This window comes from Sus scrofa, chromosome 4, assembly GCF_054392235.1.
Source record: "Sus scrofa isolate SSC_HxYL_T2T_F1_AM1 chromosome 4, Sscrofa_HxYL_maternal_Yorkshire_Landrace_v2.0, whole genome shotgun sequence".
In the NCBI taxonomy this organism is placed as follows: Eukaryota; Metazoa; Chordata; class Mammalia; order Artiodactyla; family Suidae; genus Sus; species Sus scrofa.
In genome coordinates, this window is record NC_139386.1 from 98,053,394 (window position 1) to 98,071,222 (window position 17,829).

The window sequence follows — 17,829 nt, forward strand, 5'->3', positions numbered from 1 at the left end:
CTCAGGTAGGAACACTGTGAGCCAAGCTCCCCATAGCCTCCCAGAGCTCCCGGCGGCTTTGAGCTCCAGCTGGCCACAGTCATCACCTGCCCAACTATTTGGATTATTTACTTATTTATTAGACTCCTTCTCTTTCCTGTTTTTCCCTTTCCTATTAAGATCTGGGAATTTACAGGCATTCTCTTGTGGTGCAGTGGGTTTAGGATCCGGCCTTGTCACTGCAGCAGCTTGGGCTGCTGCTGTGGAGCAGGTTTGATCCCTGACCCAGGAACTTCTATATGCCACAGGCATGGCCAAAAACAAAAAGAAAGAAAGAAAGAAAAGATCTGGGAATTTTCAGAGTCACTGAGTCATGAGCACACACGTGTGCGGTCATGGCGGCAATCCAAAATGGGACATTGTGGAGTTCCTGTTGTGGTGCGGTGGTTAACAAATCCAACTAGGAACCATGAGGTTGCAGGTTCAATCCCTGGCCTTGCTCAGTGGGTTAAGGATCCGGCGTTGCCAGGAGCCATAGTGTAGGTTGCAGATGCAGCTCGGATCCCACGTTGCTGCGGTTCTGGTGTGGGCCAGTGGCTACAGCTCCGATTAGACTCCTAGCTTGGGAACTCCATGTGCCATGGGAGCAGCCCTAGAAAAGGCAAAAAAACAAAACAACAACAACAACAACAAAAAAGGGACATTGTGACTGGGTGTGAATAAATACAGTCATACCCAGGACAGTGAGCAGGAGGCCCAGGCTCCCATATTACCTGTCCCTGTTGCACCTTTGCCTCTTTCTCAGCTCACCCTATAGCCTTGTAGGGTTTGTCTGTGACTAGGAGTCAGAGGAAGAAAAAGCCCATGCCTGGCTCGTGGATGGGTCACTGTGATAGAATGATGAAAGCTAATCACGGGCTGTTACTACACTACAGCCCCACTCAGGGCTGGCCATGAAAGAGTGGTGGGAGAGGATCCCCCCCAAGAGGGTGTTTCAAGCAGTGAGAGAGGTGACTTGAGAGAAGTATATACATGGACCTTTTTTTTGTGGCTACCCTGCAACATAGGGAGCTCCCAGGCCAGGGGTCTGATCCCATCTACAGTCCCAAATTATGCTGCAGCCGCGGCAACACTGGATCCCCAAACCACTAGGCCAGGCTGGGGATTGAACCCGTGACCCAGAGCTCCTGAGAGGCTGCCGATCCAGTTGCGCCACAGCGGGAGCTGCTGTACATGGGCTCTTGAGCAGTGGCAAATGGCTTGGTTGATTGGTCAGGCCAGGAAAGGGCGATGCTGGAGGGTTGGAGATAAGGAAGTCTAGGGAAGAGCCATATGGAGGGACTGACAGGATTGGGCATTGTGTCTTCTGGCAGTAGCCTTTAAGAGCATTCACAGCAGAGGAGACATTGAACCACCAGGAGGACAGAAGGACTCCAGTGGATGACAGCCAGACTTTGTCCTCCACCACGGGCTTGCGCAGTGAGCCCATGAATGGAGTAGTTGTGGCAGTAAAGATGGAGGCTATGCAAGGCTCAGCAGCATGGGCTCCCTCTCACCAAGGCTTATCTAGCTACTGCCCTGCTGAATGTTTGGCTTGTCAGCCACAGAGACAGATGCTAAAACCTCAACATCCATACCACCCCTCAAAGAAACCAACTAGCAGAGTTCCTGTTGTAGCTCAGCGGTAATAAATCTGACTAGTATCCATGAGGAGTTCCCGTCGTGGTGCAGCGGAAAGGAATCTGACTAGGAACCATGAGGTTGCAGGTTCGATCCCTGGCCTCACTCAGTGGGTTAAGGATCCGGCATTTGCCATGAGCTGTGGTGTGGTCTCAGAGGCGGCTCGGATCCCATGTGACTATGGCTGTTGTGTAGGCCGGCAGCTCCAGCTCCAATGCAACCCCTAACCTGGGAACATCCATATGCTTCAGGTGAAGCCGTAAAAAGACAAAAAAATTAAAGATTTTTTCAAAATAAAGAAAAGCCATCTTCCTACAGGCTGAGCTGTGAGGCCCAGGATCTTGACTTTCTGGCGTTCTGACTCCATAATAGTCCAGAACTTAGAAAACTCAGAAGAGTGGGGGAGTGGTGACTACCAGTGTGTCCCAGAATGCAGACTGCCCTCCTTGCTGCTCATCGTAGGTATTGGTGCTGGTGCAGTTCTTCTAGGCCCAAGTAGAATCGCTCTTTCCTGCCCCCTGGCGGTTGAGTGGGGGCATGTGTTTAGTTCTGGAGAATGAGTTGTGGGCTAGACAGGCGTCTTTGGGTGCTGTGGCTATTAATTGATTGTATGAGACCCTCCAGAGCTCTTTTTATTTTTTTCCTTCTGGTATGGTGATTGACAGCATTTTGAGATCGTGACCGTCCTATTAACCCGGGTCCCTGAATAACTAAAATCAGAAGAGCTTCTTGTTGACCACAGAGCACATGTTGTCCAAGTGAGAAATAAATCTTTATGTTTTGATCACTGAGATTTGGGGGTTCTCTGATTTCACAGCATAATTTAGTTTATCATGATCATACAGCAACCAATTCTACAGGCTACCTGGTAAGAATCTGAATAATAATAACAATAATAATAATAATAATTGTTCTGTTACTGTCATTACTACTCATTAATTATCACAGGTGCCACTTGCTGAGTGGCTCTTATGTGTGCCAGGCATGTACTACCCAGTCCAGGCATTGTCTCCATTACTACTCACAACAAACTTGAGAGGCAGATATTATTATCCTATGACTAAAGATGAGAAAACCAAAGCTTAGGAACCAGCAAAAATATTTCATTTGATATATGAAGGTTACTGAAGGTGCTGTTCATTTGATCATTCTCTGTCCCTTTTATAAAATCCCATAGGGGAGTTCCCGTTGTGGCTCAGCGCTAACGAACCCAACTAGTATCCATGAGGATTCAGGTTCGATCCCTGGCCTTGCTCAGTGAGTTAAGGATCCAGTGTTGCCATGAGCTGCAGATATGCTGTGATAAAGACCTAAAAAGATTTTTTTTAAAAAGTTCCCATGGGGTGAATTCTCTTTAACAATTATTGCAAGAATCCTTTTGGAAAGCAATTTTACAACATGTATCAAATGCCATTAGAAAGTTCATTCTGGATGAGCAATGAGAACTATATCTAGTCACTTATGATGAAGCATGATAATATGAGAAAAAGAATGTATACATGTATGTGTGACTGGGTCACCTTGCTGTACAGTAGAAAACTGACAGAACACTGTAAACCAGCTATGATGGAAAAAATAAAAATCATTAAAAAAAAAAAAAAGAAAGTTCATTCTCTTGGAGTTCCCACCTTGGTGCAGGGGGTTAAGAATCCGACCTCAGCTTAAGTCGATGCATAGGCACAGGTTCGATCCTCAGCCCTGAGCACTGGCATAAAGGGTCTGGCATTGCCACAGATGCTGTGTAGCAGCTGCAATTGAAAGTCATTTCCTGGCCCAGGAACTTCCACGAATACAGCCATAAAATTTTGTTATAAATAAAGCAAGTTCATAGGGGTGGGGGATGAGCTGGGGGTTTGGGATGAAAATGCCATAAAATTGGGTTATGATGATCATTGTACAACTATAAATGTAATAAAATTCATTAATTCAAAAAAAAAGAAAGAAAGTTCATACTCTGCTCCAGCCATGACTATTCTGCAGCCCAAGTTTTTGTGGAGTAGTTAGATTGCTTGAACAGTAATAATATATATATATATATATATAAATTAATTATATATATATATTAAGGACAATGAATTAATAACACTCGTTTGTCTTTTGAGTTACCGATATGTTTCTTTTAGCCAGATGTTAAGAATGTTCCTGGGGGCAGAGTTAGGAGGGATGGATTGGGGCTTTGCAACTGGCATATACACACTATTGTATATGGAATGGATGGTCAGCAGGGACTTGCTGTATAGCACAAAGAAGTCTACCCAATATTCTGTGATAACATGGGGAAAGAATCTGAAAGAGAAGGGATGTGTGTATAACTGAATCACTTTGCTGTGCAGCAGAACTTATCGCAACATTGTAAATCAACTGTACTTCAATAAAATTTGAAAAAACAGAAAGAGTATTGTCTCTGTGACAGTGAGGTTTGATCCCCAGCCTGGTGCAGTGGGTTAAGGATCTGGTGTTGTGGGAGATGTGGTGTTGATTGCAGCTACGACTTGGATTCAATTTCCCTAGGGGAACTTTCATGTGTCATGGGTTTGGCCGGAAAAAGAAAAAATATGGAAAAAAAAAAAAAAAGAATGTTCCTGGTTCAGTTGCTCCTTTTGCCCCTGCAGCCATGGTGGTGGTGAAGGTAAGCAGAATGCATAGCCACCCTAAGGCATCAAACCTGAGGGGACCTTATTGTGTTGGTTTGCCTCTTCCCTCTTTCCTGTCAGTTGTAACAACGAAATCACTTTCCTACCTTTAATCATAATCATGCAAACCCTTCTGGGAGACTGACAGGTTCCAAACACATTTTGAGATTTGCTAGCAGCACTGTGTATTTGTTCTGCTGTGCCCAGGAGCTAGGCCTGGGGGTTTGGAGCGCCCCGGCCAATGTGAGCTAGAGTAATCTTAGGTGAGTGTGTGGCGCCGCCGCGTGGTGCCTGGCACAACACCACCCGGGGTTCATTTGTTTCTATCCCGGGACAGGGCTGCCCACGCGCCTCCAATTTTCCTTATGCCTTTCGGTAACTTCTCCTCTCAGTCGCTACTCTCTTGCAGGCTCACCCATCAGAGGCAGTAGCGCCTCCTCTTACTCTGCTTCCTAGGAGCGCCGTCAACACCCTGGATCCAAAGTCTTCCACCTCGACCCCCCACGCCTCGTCGCGCTTACAGCTTCGCCCAACACAAAAAGTCCTCAAGTTATTTTATTACTGTATACAGAATCAGTTAATGCCCCCCCCCCCCCGACTCTCCTTCCGCCACCTAGCGTGGGCTGCACGGTTGGCTGAGGCACGCGAACCGCCTCAGGTCCTAGGGTAATAGCCGTGCACCGCCACCGGGGGCGCCACCAACTCCTCTCTCTGACGCCCCGGCCAGCCGGGATCCGTAGCCTGCAGCCCTAGCCCGGGAAGGCGGGTCAAGAGGGGTTGCTTTTCGTCTGGTGGAAGGGGATGCTCTCGGGGAAGGGGCGACAAGAGACCCCTGGCACGATTCCCAGGCTTTGTGGAGCACGCTGGAGGGGGTGCGGTGAACCCCTATTCGGAGTAGCAGTAGGTCCCATAGGCCGCCTGCTGGGGTCTGGGGAAGCCAAAGCTGCGCACTCCGGGATCCGGAAGGCCCCCGCAGCGCGGCCGCGGCGTGGTGATGGGGAAGCGCACGCTGCCGTCAGCCAGCCAGCCGCCGTCGCACTGGTCCAGCCCAGAGAACTTCCAGGCAGCATAGAGGTGCCCGACCTTGGCCACGGTGGCCCCGCGCCGCCGGCACGCAGCATGGGCTTCAGACAGCGTCAGCCGCCCCGGCACGAAGAACACGTGGCCTGGGGACCAAAGCGGGTCATCGACTGACCGAGAGCAAGGCTGGCCGGGGCGCGGCGGGATTCAGACTCTCAGGGAGCAGAATCGAAGGGCAGGTGAGGACGGGTAGGCCCGAGCTTGGGTAGGAGGAGTGGGATGTTGAGGCCGGGTGTGCAGGTGAGATTGCGCGAGGCAGGACGGAGCATGGGTGGGCGGAGTGATAGAGGGGCGAGGCCTTGAAGAAACCACGGAGCTGGCCTGGGATCTCCAGGCACCAGCCTTCTACTTTCCCCTCCCCATTCTTCAGGTCGGGGTCCAGGCCCTACTTGTCCTGCCCCGCCTCTTTTACAGGTGAGGTCCAGATCCTTCGCAGCGGTCAGGCCCCGCCCCCTTGGGCGCGAAGGTGGCTGGTCCCGCCCCTTACCTGTCAGCGCCGAGGTGAAGCAGAAGGCGTCGTAGCGGTCGCGCTTCCGGTCGCGGGGCCCGTAGCTGCGGATGCCGGGCCGACCTCGGCCACCGCACGGAGCGCGCGCCGTGAGCACTGGGTAGCGCACGGAGCCCTCGAGCAGCCAGCCCGCGTTACACCAGTCCAGACCCTCGGTCCACGCTGGCGGGAGATGGCGGGGATGGGAGGTGATCCGGAGATTAGAGGCGTCACAGGCCGGGAGTTCGCCTCCGCTGGGGTTCTTGTGACAGCCCGGAGGGCGTCTGGTAGGTGCCCGGGTTCGGCTGCTCACCCTGGTACAGCTGGGAGTAGGTTGCCAGGCGTCCGTCCTGCTCCTCACACGCCTGCTTGGCCTCGTAGTAATTGAACTGGTACCGGCCCCGGCTGGGCTGGTATGGAAACACCACACCTGGGGGTGGCAGACAGCATAGGGAGAAAGAGAAGGGGGAAGGAAGGACGGCGTAGCCTAGGAGAGAGGGCCGGGGAGGGGGGACCCCAGGAGCGGGCGGGGGAGATCCTGGGAGACCCAAGGTAAGTCGGCGGAACACTCGCAAGAGAGGAGCCAGGGCGCGGGGGTGGGGGGGGACCGAAGGGCCTCACCCTCCAGGCGCAAGGTCAGAGCCACACTCTCGTCCTCGATGCCATTGATGAGCTCACAGCGGTACCGGCCCTCGTCCTCCAGGCGCACGCCCGCGATTACCAGGGAGGCGTCCAGCCGGTGCCCTCTTCGCATCCGGGCACGCCCCCCCAGGGGCCCGTAGCCGCGGGCTTGCAGTCCGTTGGTGATGAGGATCGGCGTCTCCCGGAGTTCCCCCGGCTCCACTTTGCTCCAGCGGACCTTGTAGCTGGGAGGCGGGGCGCCCAGGACGCAGGGCAGCGTGGTCGTGGCCCCACGACGAGAGTGAATGACCTCGTGGATGGGAGGCAGGAGGTAGTGGGGGCCAGGGTGGGATGCTGAGCAGAGGGGGCCAGAGTGGCAGGAACCCCCCTGACCCCCAATGTCCCAAATACCTAACCGGATCCCATTTCCCAGACTCCCCCAAACCTCTCCTCTGCTGCTCACTCCATACTGACTCTCAGACCTGAGAGTCCTCCCACAGCTGCCCTTTCCACTCTCCCCACTACTGTTCCCCAGATTCTGGGCCAAACTAAGTTCTTACCTGGGTCCCCCAGGGTTCTGTGGAGGGTGGTGAAGGCCCAAGGGAGAAGGAAGTGGCAGAGCGTGGGGAGACTGAGCCTGCCTTGCATGGTGGGGATTCTGCCCAGCAGGGTCTGCAGGGCACAAAGGGTGGGGACTCCTTAGGACAAAGGGAATGTAGGGTAGGTGAGCAGGGTGGGAGATGAACTCACATCAGGGATTTCCCAGAGGGGACTATCCAGCTGGAAGCCACTGGGGTGGGGAGGAAGGGGCTGAAGTTGGCAAAAGGAAGGTGATAGGTGAGAAGGGGTGGTAACAAGCTCCACCCCCCATGCCCGCCCCCGCCCCCGCCCCCGCCCCCACCACCTCCTGGGCCCATCTGTCTTCTCTCACATCCCTTGAGTCAGCAGGTCCTGATTTGGCACATTCCCTGTCTATCCCCTTCTCAGCACAAGTGCTACTTCCCAAGTCTTCCCTTTAGGCTTGCCAGCTCTGGTCTCTGTCCTTTCCTGACACCCCTTCTCCATCTGAAGCCAGGGTAAATAGGGTCTGGTCACTCTCCTGATTAAAACTGTGACTCCACATTGCCCTGAGGATCAAATCCAGTCTCCTAACCCAGCTTCCAAGGCTCTCTGTGATCCAGCCTCTCCCTGTGCCTCCAGTATCGCCCCCACCCTACCCCTCACCACCTGTGCCCCCTGCACTGTGCCCCAGACATGTTCCGGCTCCAACATAGTCCTAGTTCACCATCACCTTCTTCTTACAGACCACCAGTTTGGGCCTCACCTCCTCTGGCAAACGTTTCCTCTCCCCCCACTTCCTCACCCTGTAGTGCACTGCGATCTGCTCCTCTGGTTCCCCTGCTGCCCTGGACTGGGGACTTTTTTTCTTAAAGTGCTTCTACAAGCAGCTAGATTAGTGTGATTTGAATGTAATACATATGCATATGAAAACTGTGTCAGTGAGCATTCCAGTAATTAACGTTATCAAGTATAAAATGACAAGGCAATTATTTCAAACACAATTGTCTATGTCAGTAGTTGATTCCCCCCTCCTTTTTTTTTTTTTTTTTTTTTTTTTTTTTTTTTTTTTGATGAACCTGAGGCATATGGAAGTTCCTGAGCCAGGGACTGAACCGAAGCTGCAGCAGTAACGAGAGCCCCAGCAGAGACAGCAGCAGGTCTTTAATCCCCGGTGCCACAAGGGAACTCCAGTTTTACTCGTTTTTTAAATCTGATTCCTCCACTTCCTAATTGCATGACTCTGAATAAGTTGCTCTCTCTACCTCAATGGCCCCATCAGCAAAATGTGGCGAATAATGGCACGCCTACCTCCCTGAGCACTGCGAAGCTTAGATGAAGTAATATAGGTACGATGCTTAAATAGGGCCTGATAACTAGTAAGGACTATTTATGTTTAGTTGTTATCCGCAGCTCCCAGCATAGTTTCTGGCACACGGCAGGTGCTAAATAAATGTGTGTGTGAATGACTGAGCTCACATTAAGGACTTGTGGAAAGAAGAGGAGGGACAGAGCAAGAGGAAGGAAACACTGAGGAGGAGGCTGAAAGCTGAGGAGCTGAGCTCCATCTTCCTGCAAATGAAAGCTAGAGCATGAAGCAGGAGAGACAGGGGTTAGGCGCAGGAAGGACTTCCCAATGGTTAAAGAGGAAAGCATCTGAGACAGGGACTTGAATGAGGAGAACACTTTTCGTATACAGGGGAATTGGGTAAGCAGAGTGACACTGGGAACCAAGACTGAGGAGCCCACAGTCTCGACAGCCAGCACCAACGCCTTTAAAGTATAAGAGGCTCGAAACTGCTATAAGCACTTTGCAGGCACGGTTTTCTATTTAGTCCCCTTAGCAGTCCTGTGATGTAGGAACAACTCTGAATCTCATTTTTGTTGTTGTTGTTGTTTTTTTAGGGCCACACCTGCAGCATATAGAGGTTCCCAGGCTAGGGGTCCAATCGGAGCTGTAGCTGCTGGCCTATGCCAGAGCAACAGCAACACCAGATCCAAGCCAAGTCTTTGACCTACACCACAGATCATGGCAACGCCAGAACCTTAACCCACTGAGCAAGCCAGGGATCGAACCCGCAACCTCATGGTTCCTAGTTGGATTCGTTTCCGCTGTGCCACGATGGGAACTCCCCTGAATCTCATTTTATACATGCTCAGAGGTGCACACATTTCAGGAAACTTGAGTGAGATCGTATAATTAGCAAGGGGAGGAGTTTGCTGGGACCCGAATCCAGACTTCACATGATGCTCAAGCTCTTAGTCACTGCTCTGCATTTCTTTGTTTCAAAGCAGGCACACACATAGCTTCTTCATACCCCTTATAGAGAGTAAGAGAGCAGCTCCCAGCTCCAGTGCCTCCCCCCCCTTTTTACATTTATAAAATTTTATGGAAGAGAAATATTCATAATTTTGATGGAACAACTTTAGGTATAGTATCAAATTATTTCACTGATAATTATTTTTCTGATCATTCTGATCAATAATATGCTGTAAGGTATTTATTTTGACACTGACCTGTTAGAAGTGAGTCTCTTCACAGGGATGGGGGGAGTGGTGACTGGCAGCTTTCTGTCCTGCTGGAGGAAGGGGTTCCTGGTGAAGGAACTGCCTCCACCCCGGGGAGGTCCAAGCAACTTAGAGCCCCAGAATTTGGGCCCCTGATCAGTGTGGTTTCTTTCCCCTTTTGCCCCTTTAAGGAAAAGCTTCTGCCCTGAGTTCAAAGAAAACTACCAAGAAGTCCCCCCACCCCTCATTCCCCTAAGCCAGGCTAAGTGACTGGGTCCAGCTCCGTGATCGGGCACTTTATCTTTGGCACCCACTGCCCTGGGCCCACGGAAGACACAGGGCTTGGGAAGAGACATGGGAACCCATGAAGAGGGATGAGGGAAAGGAGGCAACCAAGGATGATCAATTACCTGGAATGTTGCAGAGAATCAGCTGCCTTGATTCTTCCAGATGCGCTTGAACCAGAGAAGGGACAGATTGATTGGTGGGTACGAGGATGTTGGGCTGATGGGCATGGGGGTGAACCACAAATGAGGCTCAAAGGTCCATGGGTGTCAGAGCTCCAGCTGCCTGAATTTTTCCATACGGGCCTCCTCTAAGCAGCACCCCTCCCCCTCCCCCAACAAAGTCCTCACCTCCGCCCTCCGGTGCCTGGGTGCGCATCTCCTATGGGAAGAGACTCTCCAGGTGGGAACCAGACTTCCAGGACTTCCAGCTGCTTCAAGAAACCTGACCCCTTCTGTCCAGCTCCCCTGTCTGTCGTCTGGCTGTCCTTTGCTTCTCTGTCCCCACCCCGTCGGAAGCACAATTTCCCATTGTCTCCTTCTTTTTCCCTATTGTTGAATAACAGGGGCCCTTTCTTTATCCTCTGGGTAATGGCAGCGAAATGTCAACAGCTGGGGATGTGGGATGCAGGACCGGCTGGCACACATCACCGGAAAAAGGGTCTGGATGGGGGCGGGCCCAGAACAGGAACTGACATCCCCAAGGAGAAGCAAATGGGGAGGGGGAGAGAGAAGGTTGATGAGAAGGTTAAAATGGGTTCCTCTCAATACTCAAAAGAAATTTTGTGTAAGGCCAAGGGGATAGCTGGGCTCCATGGAGGGCAGAGGGAGTGGGTAACCTTGCAATAGGAGAGATGGAAGGACTTTGGGAAGCTCTCCAAGGGAGGTCATCTTATTTGTCCCCTAGTTCCCCAGCTCCTCCTTCCCCAGCAGATGGAGAATATTAAAGTTCTTGAGACCCTTCACCTCCCCCGGTGGAGATGCACTTCTCAAAAATTCCTCTTCGGAGTTCCCGTTGTGGCGCAGTGGTTAACGAATCCGACTAGGAACAATGAGGTTACGGGTTCGATCCCTGCCCTTGCTCAGTGGTTTAAGGATCCGGCGTTGCTGTGGTGTAGGTCACAGATGTGGCTCGGATCCCATGTTGCCGTGGCTGTGGTATAGGCCGGTGGCTACAGCTCTGATTAGACCCCTAGCCTGGGAACCTCCATATGCCGCGGGAGTGGCCCAAGAAAAGGCAAAAAGACAAAAAAAAATTCCTCTTATTAGGAAGTTCTTTTTGCAGTCTAAATTCCAGCTGGAGGTGTTTTGTTTTTTTGTTTTGTTTTGTTTTATTACTCAAATGAATTTATCACATCTGTAGTTGTATAATGATCATCACAATCCAATTTCACAGGATTTCCATCCCATAACCCAAGCACATCCCCCCGCCCCCCCCATAGGTTTTTTAATGTCTGTGAGTCAGCATCTGTTCTGCAAAGAAGTTCAGTCTGTCCTTTTTTCAGATTCCACATGTCAGTGAAAGCATCTGATGTTGGTGTCTCATTGTATGACTGACTTCACTTAGCATAATAATTTCTAGGTCCATTCATGTTGCTAAAAATTCTGCTGGTGTTTTTAAAACATTTCTATTGAGGTATAATTTACAAGTAACAAAGTGCAGATCTTCATTGTACATAAACGTTAGCATGTGTGCAGATCTGTAACTACTTTGCCCCAGATCAAGATGTAGGACTTTTCCGACACCCTAAATAAGCCCATTTCTTTTTTGTTTGCTCTCTGTGCAAAGGGAGGGTTTTCTCTGTAAATAGCCATTTAGAAGCATTTCCAGGAGTTTCCATCGTGGCTCAGCAGAAACGAATCCAACTAGGAACCATGAGGTTGTGGGTTCAATCCCTGGCCTCGCTCAGTGGGTTAAGGCTCCAGTGTTGCTGTGGCTGTGGCCTAGGCTGGCAGCGGTAGCTCGGCTTGGACCCCTAGCCTGGGAACCTCCATATGCCGCGGGTGCGGCCCTAAAAAGCACTAAAATAAAATAAAGCGTTTCCACCTTCAAATCCCCTCTTAGCCTTCTTCTCTCTGTAGCTTCGGGTTACTAAATCCTATGCTCTCAGAACTAGAGGGGCCCTCCGGAGGCTCAGCTTCCTCATTTACCAGAGGAAGAAGAGCAGATGGAAGGGAAAGTGACTTGCCCCAGACCACGTGGAATGCAACTGTTGAGTCAAACCTAGAACATTCTGCTGCCCCCCCCCCCCCCCCCCCGCAATTCCCTCTTCCACTCTTTTCCTCCACTCTCCAAGTCAGTGGAGCTGCAGAGACTTCACTGGGGCCACATTACATAGCGGGGAGCCCAGCCCGACCGCGCTGTTTAGGGATCGAATTGACTGTCTTTTCCCATTCGCGCCATCCCTTCCTCAGCCCTTCCGTCTTCCTCCCGGAGAGAGAAGGACAAACGAGAAGAGACAAATAGCCGCCTGTCTCCTCTGCCGGGACACCGTGATCCGCGCATCTGATTGGCTTCCGCCCAATGCAAACAAACAGCCTCCGGCGGGCAGCGGGCGGCGGAAAGGGAGACGGTCTCGCGCCTCCCTTTCCCCACCCGACTCACCCTTCGCTGCTCCTTTTCCCCAGATCACTCCTGAGTTGTTTGGAGTCTCTGCTTATAAATCTGTAAACGGTTGAGTTGGGCAGGGAGGAAGGCCTGGAACTATTTGATAAATCCTTTGAGGATGGAATAAATATAGCGTGAATATCCAAACTGTTTACTTGGCTCAAGATCACATCCATTCTCAGTTCTCCCCAAAGCCGCTGGGATATAGGAATGGGGTAAGACTGCTCAGGCTCAAGTTGGTGTCTTTTCCCTGAACTGGCATCTTCCCAGGAGAGGCCTTTGCCACTCCTGCAGCTTCCTGACCAGGGAGGGTGAGGTGGAATCGTCCAGAACAAGCATGGAGTCCTGACCCCCCAGACTCAGCCTCCATCCTCCAGGCATGCCCAGCTAACCAATTTTCTGGATCCTTGGTGATGGCAGGCATGGTCCCGGTGCACTGCTGGGATTGTTGCACTAAGAACTGGAAGAGTTGGCAAAATGGTACCTTAGGGGGCATCAAAAGGAATGGCTAGGTGTGCCTGGCAGGGCTTCCCTCTCTTTCCAATAAAATTTGCATCCACACACAGCTGCCTCCATCACCTCCCTGCCTTCCCGGGGCAAAGTCTTCTGCAGCTTGTAGGGCGAGCCTGGGGGAGGCAGCCTTGTGGAAGCCCACCTTTTCCACTCAGGACACATCTCTGTAGCCTGTACCACCTTTGTACTGTGGATAGAGTCAGAGGTGGGAAGGAAGGGGAAGATGGGGGTCCACGCCCTTGGAGGGGAGGGGGTCTGTCAATTCAGAGGAGGGCATGAAGCCACCTGGCCTAATGGGAGGAACACTGGACCATGAATCAGGAATCTGGTTCCAGCCAGAGGCTGACTTCATGTGAGGCTCTATACCAACCTCTTGGAGCTTCAGTCTCTCTGAATATCAAAGGGGTACCATACCTGCCCAGTGGGACTGGCTGGTGTGGGGGTGATGGAGCAGCCTCCTACCAAGTGAAAAGCATGCTCTGAGTGAGGTTCATTGTTAAAACATTTGGTTCAAATTGGAAAAAGGTTAGATGAGGGGAGAACAAGATGGGAAAGAGCTGAGACTCATTAGACTCACTCATCCTTGCACTAGCCACACCCTCTAAGAACAGATGGGGTCCCCCTGTGGAGCAGGGTAGGGGGGGGTCTCCCTCTAAACAGTGAAGGTGTCTCTCTTTCTATTTCCGTCTTACTCTGCTTCCATCTCTATGGAGACTAGGAGGAGGTTATCACTATGCCTCAGATGCCTCCTGGAGCCCTGTCTGTGCCTCCTCTTGGGCTGTCCCACCCAGTCCAGGAGTCCTGGACAGAACTCAGTTCTCTCTTTGTCACTCCAGCCCTGATGTGGGGCCCCACTGTGCCCACCTCTGTACTGATCAGAACCTAGAAACTAGAAGTCCGTGTGTCCAGAGGGAAGAGCTGGTTGGCTCTGTGGGCAGCTTCTTCCTGGCTCTGAAAGGTCTTGAAGGAAGGCAGTGAGAATGTCTCGTCCTCCTGTCAACCTGGCAAATGTTCAGGTTCATCAAGCGTCTCTACCCTGAGGGTGTTGTGGGTGAGGGGCAGGGCCAGGTCGTACTTCTCTGAAGTCCCTCTTTTCTGAAGGGCCTGGGGGTGTAGGGAGCTGTAGGCGTGACCACAGTAAATGAGCTTATGAAGGTCTTGACCTTATGAAGTACTCAATCAAGTGGGATAACACCTGTCCCATCCCAGAGGTACGTGAGGGTAAAATAAAATGATGGAAAGTGCAGAGAACGGTAAAAGACAAACATCTAGGAGCTGTTTTCAGCGTTCCTGTCTTGGTGCAGTGGAAATGAAACCAACTAGGACCCATGAGGTTGCGGGTGGGTCGCTCCCTGGCCTTATTCAGTGAGTGAAGGATCCGGCGTTGCTGTGAGCTGTGGTGCAGGTGGCAGATGCAGCTTGGATCCTGCATTGCTGTGGCTCTGGTGGAGGCTGGCAGCTGTAGCTCCGATTCCACCCCTAGCCTGGGAATCCCCATATGCCACAGGTGTGGCCCTAAAAAGCAAAAAAAAAAAAAAAGCTTAGAAGCTATTTTCATGGTTACTAAGATTTAACAACTATATTTTACATAGTGCTGATCATGCCACCTATCAGTTCTGTTTGTCACAGTCAGTTCATGGCTATACTCAAGTGGACCATTTAAATTGCATTTTTTTTTTTTTGTCTTTTTGTCATTTCTTGGGCCGCTCCCACAGCATATGGAGGTTCCCAGGCTAGGGGTCCAATCGGAGCTGTAGCCACCGGCCTACACCAGAGCCACAGCAACGCAAGATCCGAGCCGCGTCTGCAACCTACACCACAGCTCACGGCAACGCCGGATCGTTAACCCACTGAGCAAGGGCAGGGACCGAACCCGCAACCTCATGGTTCCTAGTCGGATTCGTTAACCACTGCGCCACGACGGGAACTCCTAAGTTGCATTTTTGTTCACCTGTCTCTGCAAATACCCTGAGATCCAGAGTGGTCAATTTTTTTTTTTTTTTTGGTCTTTTGTCTTTTGTCTATTTAGGGCCTCACCCTTGGCATTTGGAGGTTCCCAGGATAGGGGTCAAATCGGAGCTGCACCTGCTGGCCTTCACCACAGCTCATGGCAACACCAGATCCTTAACCCACTGAGCAAGGCCAGGAACCAAACCCCTGTCCTCAGGGATACTAGTTGGGTTTGTTAACCACTGAGCCACGATGGAAACGCCCAGAGTCCTCATTTTATCAGCCCTTCTCATGCTCCCAGGCCTCAAGCCTTGCTCTTTCAAATCCAGAAGCCAAAAGTAAGTTTGTTTGTTTGTTTGTTTTTGCCTTTTCTAGGGCTGCTTCTCACAGCATATGGAGGTTCCCAGGCTAGGGGTCTAATCGGAGCTGTAGCCGCCGGCCACAGCCACAGCCATAGCTATAGCAACTCAGGATCCAAGCTGAGTCTGTGACCTACACCACATCTCACGGCAATGCCAGATCCTTAACCCACTGAACAAGGCCAGGGATCGAACCCGCAACCTCATGGTTTCTAGTTGGATTGTTAACCACTGCTCCAGGATGGGAACTCCCAAAAGTAAGATTTGCAAGTATTAATCATCCATTCTCGGACCAAAATGTGATTTTTGTTTGTTTTTCAGTCGCACCTGAGGCATATGGAAGTTCCAAGGCCAAGGATCGAATCTGAACCACGGCTCTGACCTACGCCACAGCTGCAGCAACGCTGGATCCTTAACCTACTGCACCGCAGCAGGAACTCCATGAACACTTTTTTAAAGTGAGCCCCAAATTATGGCTCCACATTCTTTCACATGAGAGATATGCTTTCACAGTTTTCTCATCCTCATTTTATGGACAAGGAAACTCATGTCTGGAGAAAGTTATTAAATTGTTCGAGGTCATCTAGCTACTGAGTAACCCAGAGAGTTCATTTTCAAATCTAGGTGAGTTCTTCCCTTCTGTAAAAAAATAATTCCTCCTGGCATTCCCATCGTGGTTCAGGAGTAACGAACCCAACTAAGACCCTTAAGGAACTGGGTTCCATCCCTGGCCTCACTCAGTGGGTTAAGGATCTGGCATTGCTGTGAGCTGTGGTGTGGGTCACAGATGCAGCTCAGATCTGGTGTGGATGTGGCTGTGGTATAGGCTGGCAGGTGCAGCTCCGATTGTACCCCTAGCCTGGGAATCTCCATATGCTGTAGGTGCGGTCCTTAAAATAAAAATTTTAAAAAGACAAAAAAAAAAAATCCTCCAAACTTAGAAAAGGTAAAATGGGGATTGCTTGTTGTTGTCGTTTTGGTGTCACTCTAGAGCATTGCCTAAAAGTTTGCTTGACGCTCAACTGACTCTCCTGAGGACTGTAACTTTGTTGCTCTAGTATATTTGATAAATAATCTACAACTGGCAAAGGTGAAGCTCTTATAGTCCTGTTTGGTTAGTGTTTAACTCGCAGAAGTTGATAAAATGATAGGGTTTTATTGCCCAATAGAGAAGTTAATCGCAAAGGTGCTTTGGGTTTTTTTGTTCTAGAAAGTTGGCCAGTCACATCTAAATTAGCATTTTTATGTCAGCATTCCTTTTTTAATTGATTACTTAAATCCTTGTTTCTCAAGGGCTCTTTGAAACAGTTCTTTTGTTTCTTCTTGGTTCCCTCATTAATGAGTCGAATAAATCCTTGACTCCTAAGTTAACAAATGACTTTGAGAATTGTGTTTTTTCACTTCTCAACTTACCTATATTGAAGGCAACACGAAGCACTTTTCTGCCTCCCTCGAATAGCAGATCCACTGGTAGAACTTGTGCCTGAGTTCCCTGTGGGACAGCACCTCCTCGAAGGTAGGACACTTTGTATCTCCAGCCTACAGAGGACCAGCAGTGGCTCAGCAAGAGTTGTCTACAATCTACACTGCCTTTGGGTCAGGGGGAGGATGGTGCCAACAGCATACAGCAGCTTGATGTAGGATTTCAGTTCTCAGACTAGGGATTGAACCTGGGCTGCATCAGTGAAAGCCTGAATCCTATCTACTGGGCCACCAGGGAACTCCCATACAGTGGCTTCTCTCTCTCTCTCTCTCTCTTTTTTTTCTTTTTCTTTTTGTCTTTCAAGGGCTGCACCCTCGGCATATGGGCATATGGAAGTTCCCAGGCTAGGGGTTGAATTGGAGCTGTAGCCGTCAGCCTATGCCACAGCCACAGCAACACCAGAACCAAGCTGCGTCTGTGACCTACACCACAGCTCATGGCAACACCAGATCCTTAACCCACTGAGCAAGGTCAGGGATCGAATCTGCAACCTCATGGTTCCTAGTCGGATTGTTTCCACTGTGCCACAATGGGAACCCCGGGTGGCTTCATATAGTTAAGTCTGCAAAGGCTGCTGCTCCACTGACCACCACTGTTAGAGCAACTCAGCTTCATTAGCTACATCAGAGACTTTATAGTGCATCCATTGCGTTTCCTCCAGGAAGCATCTGAAGAAACAAGGTAACAGCTTTCTCACCTTGCATATACTAGGCATACAGAATAGGTTTACTGAGTAAATAAATAAAATTGAGGTTTTCTTTTACTTTTTGTGAGCTTAACCCAAAGGAAGGGCATAATAGTTACGTTTCACAGGCTCTGGAATTTGTGTGTCTGGAGAAAAATCTCAGGCAACTTACTAACTGGATAACATTAGGCAACTTACCTGCTCTTCATCATTTTCGTCTGAAAGTGAGGATAAAGACGTCAATATTTAGAACAGTTCCTGACTTATAGAAGGCACTCAGTACAATTTAGCCCTCATCTATAGGTGAGAAGAAGAAGTGTCAAAAGGAAGAGAATCAGTAAAAACCCAAATGCTGTTGATTAATTCTAAGAAATCATCTGATTTCTTCTCTTTCTTTCTTT

At 50.4% G+C, this 17,829-nt stretch overlaps 1 protein-coding gene and 1 long non-coding RNA gene across 5 annotated transcripts; one reads left to right on the forward strand and one right to left on the reverse strand.

Moving 5' to 3' along the window:
* Nucleotides 1-4,833: 4,833 nt before the first annotated feature.
* Nucleotides 4,834-10,304, reverse strand: HAPLN2 (hyaluronan and proteoglycan link protein 2). 4 transcript variants are annotated; one of them, XM_003355142.6, is made up of 8 exons: nucleotides 10,182-10,304; nucleotides 9,957-10,001; nucleotides 9,556-9,614; nucleotides 7,041-7,152; nucleotides 6,481-6,834; nucleotides 6,173-6,289; nucleotides 5,860-6,042; nucleotides 4,834-5,458 (listed from the first exon to the last, which is right to left on the reverse strand). In XM_003355142.6, the coding sequence occupies exons 4-8, from the start codon at nucleotides 7,126-7,128 to the stop codon at nucleotides 5,178-5,180; spliced, it is 1,023 nt and encodes a 340-aa protein (XP_003355190.2). In that variant the 5' UTR covers nucleotides 7,129-7,152; nucleotides 9,556-9,614; nucleotides 9,957-10,001; nucleotides 10,182-10,304; the 3' UTR covers nucleotides 4,834-5,177. The 4 variants fall into 4 exon arrangements, with proteins under 4 accessions (XP_003355190.2, XP_084877412.1, XP_084877411.1 ...); XM_085021286.1 differs by having other exon boundaries at nucleotides 9,556-9,617; XM_085021285.1 differs by having other exon boundaries at nucleotides 9,957-10,050.
* On the forward strand, nucleotides 5,425-12,558 carry LOC146404050 (uncharacterized). The gene is made up of 3 exons (XR_014843136.1): nucleotides 5,425-5,551; nucleotides 5,787-6,146; nucleotides 12,246-12,558. It is a non-coding gene; the product is annotated as an uncharacterized LOC146404050 (long non-coding RNA).
* The last annotated feature ends 5,271 nt before the right edge of the window (nucleotides 12,559-17,829 follow it).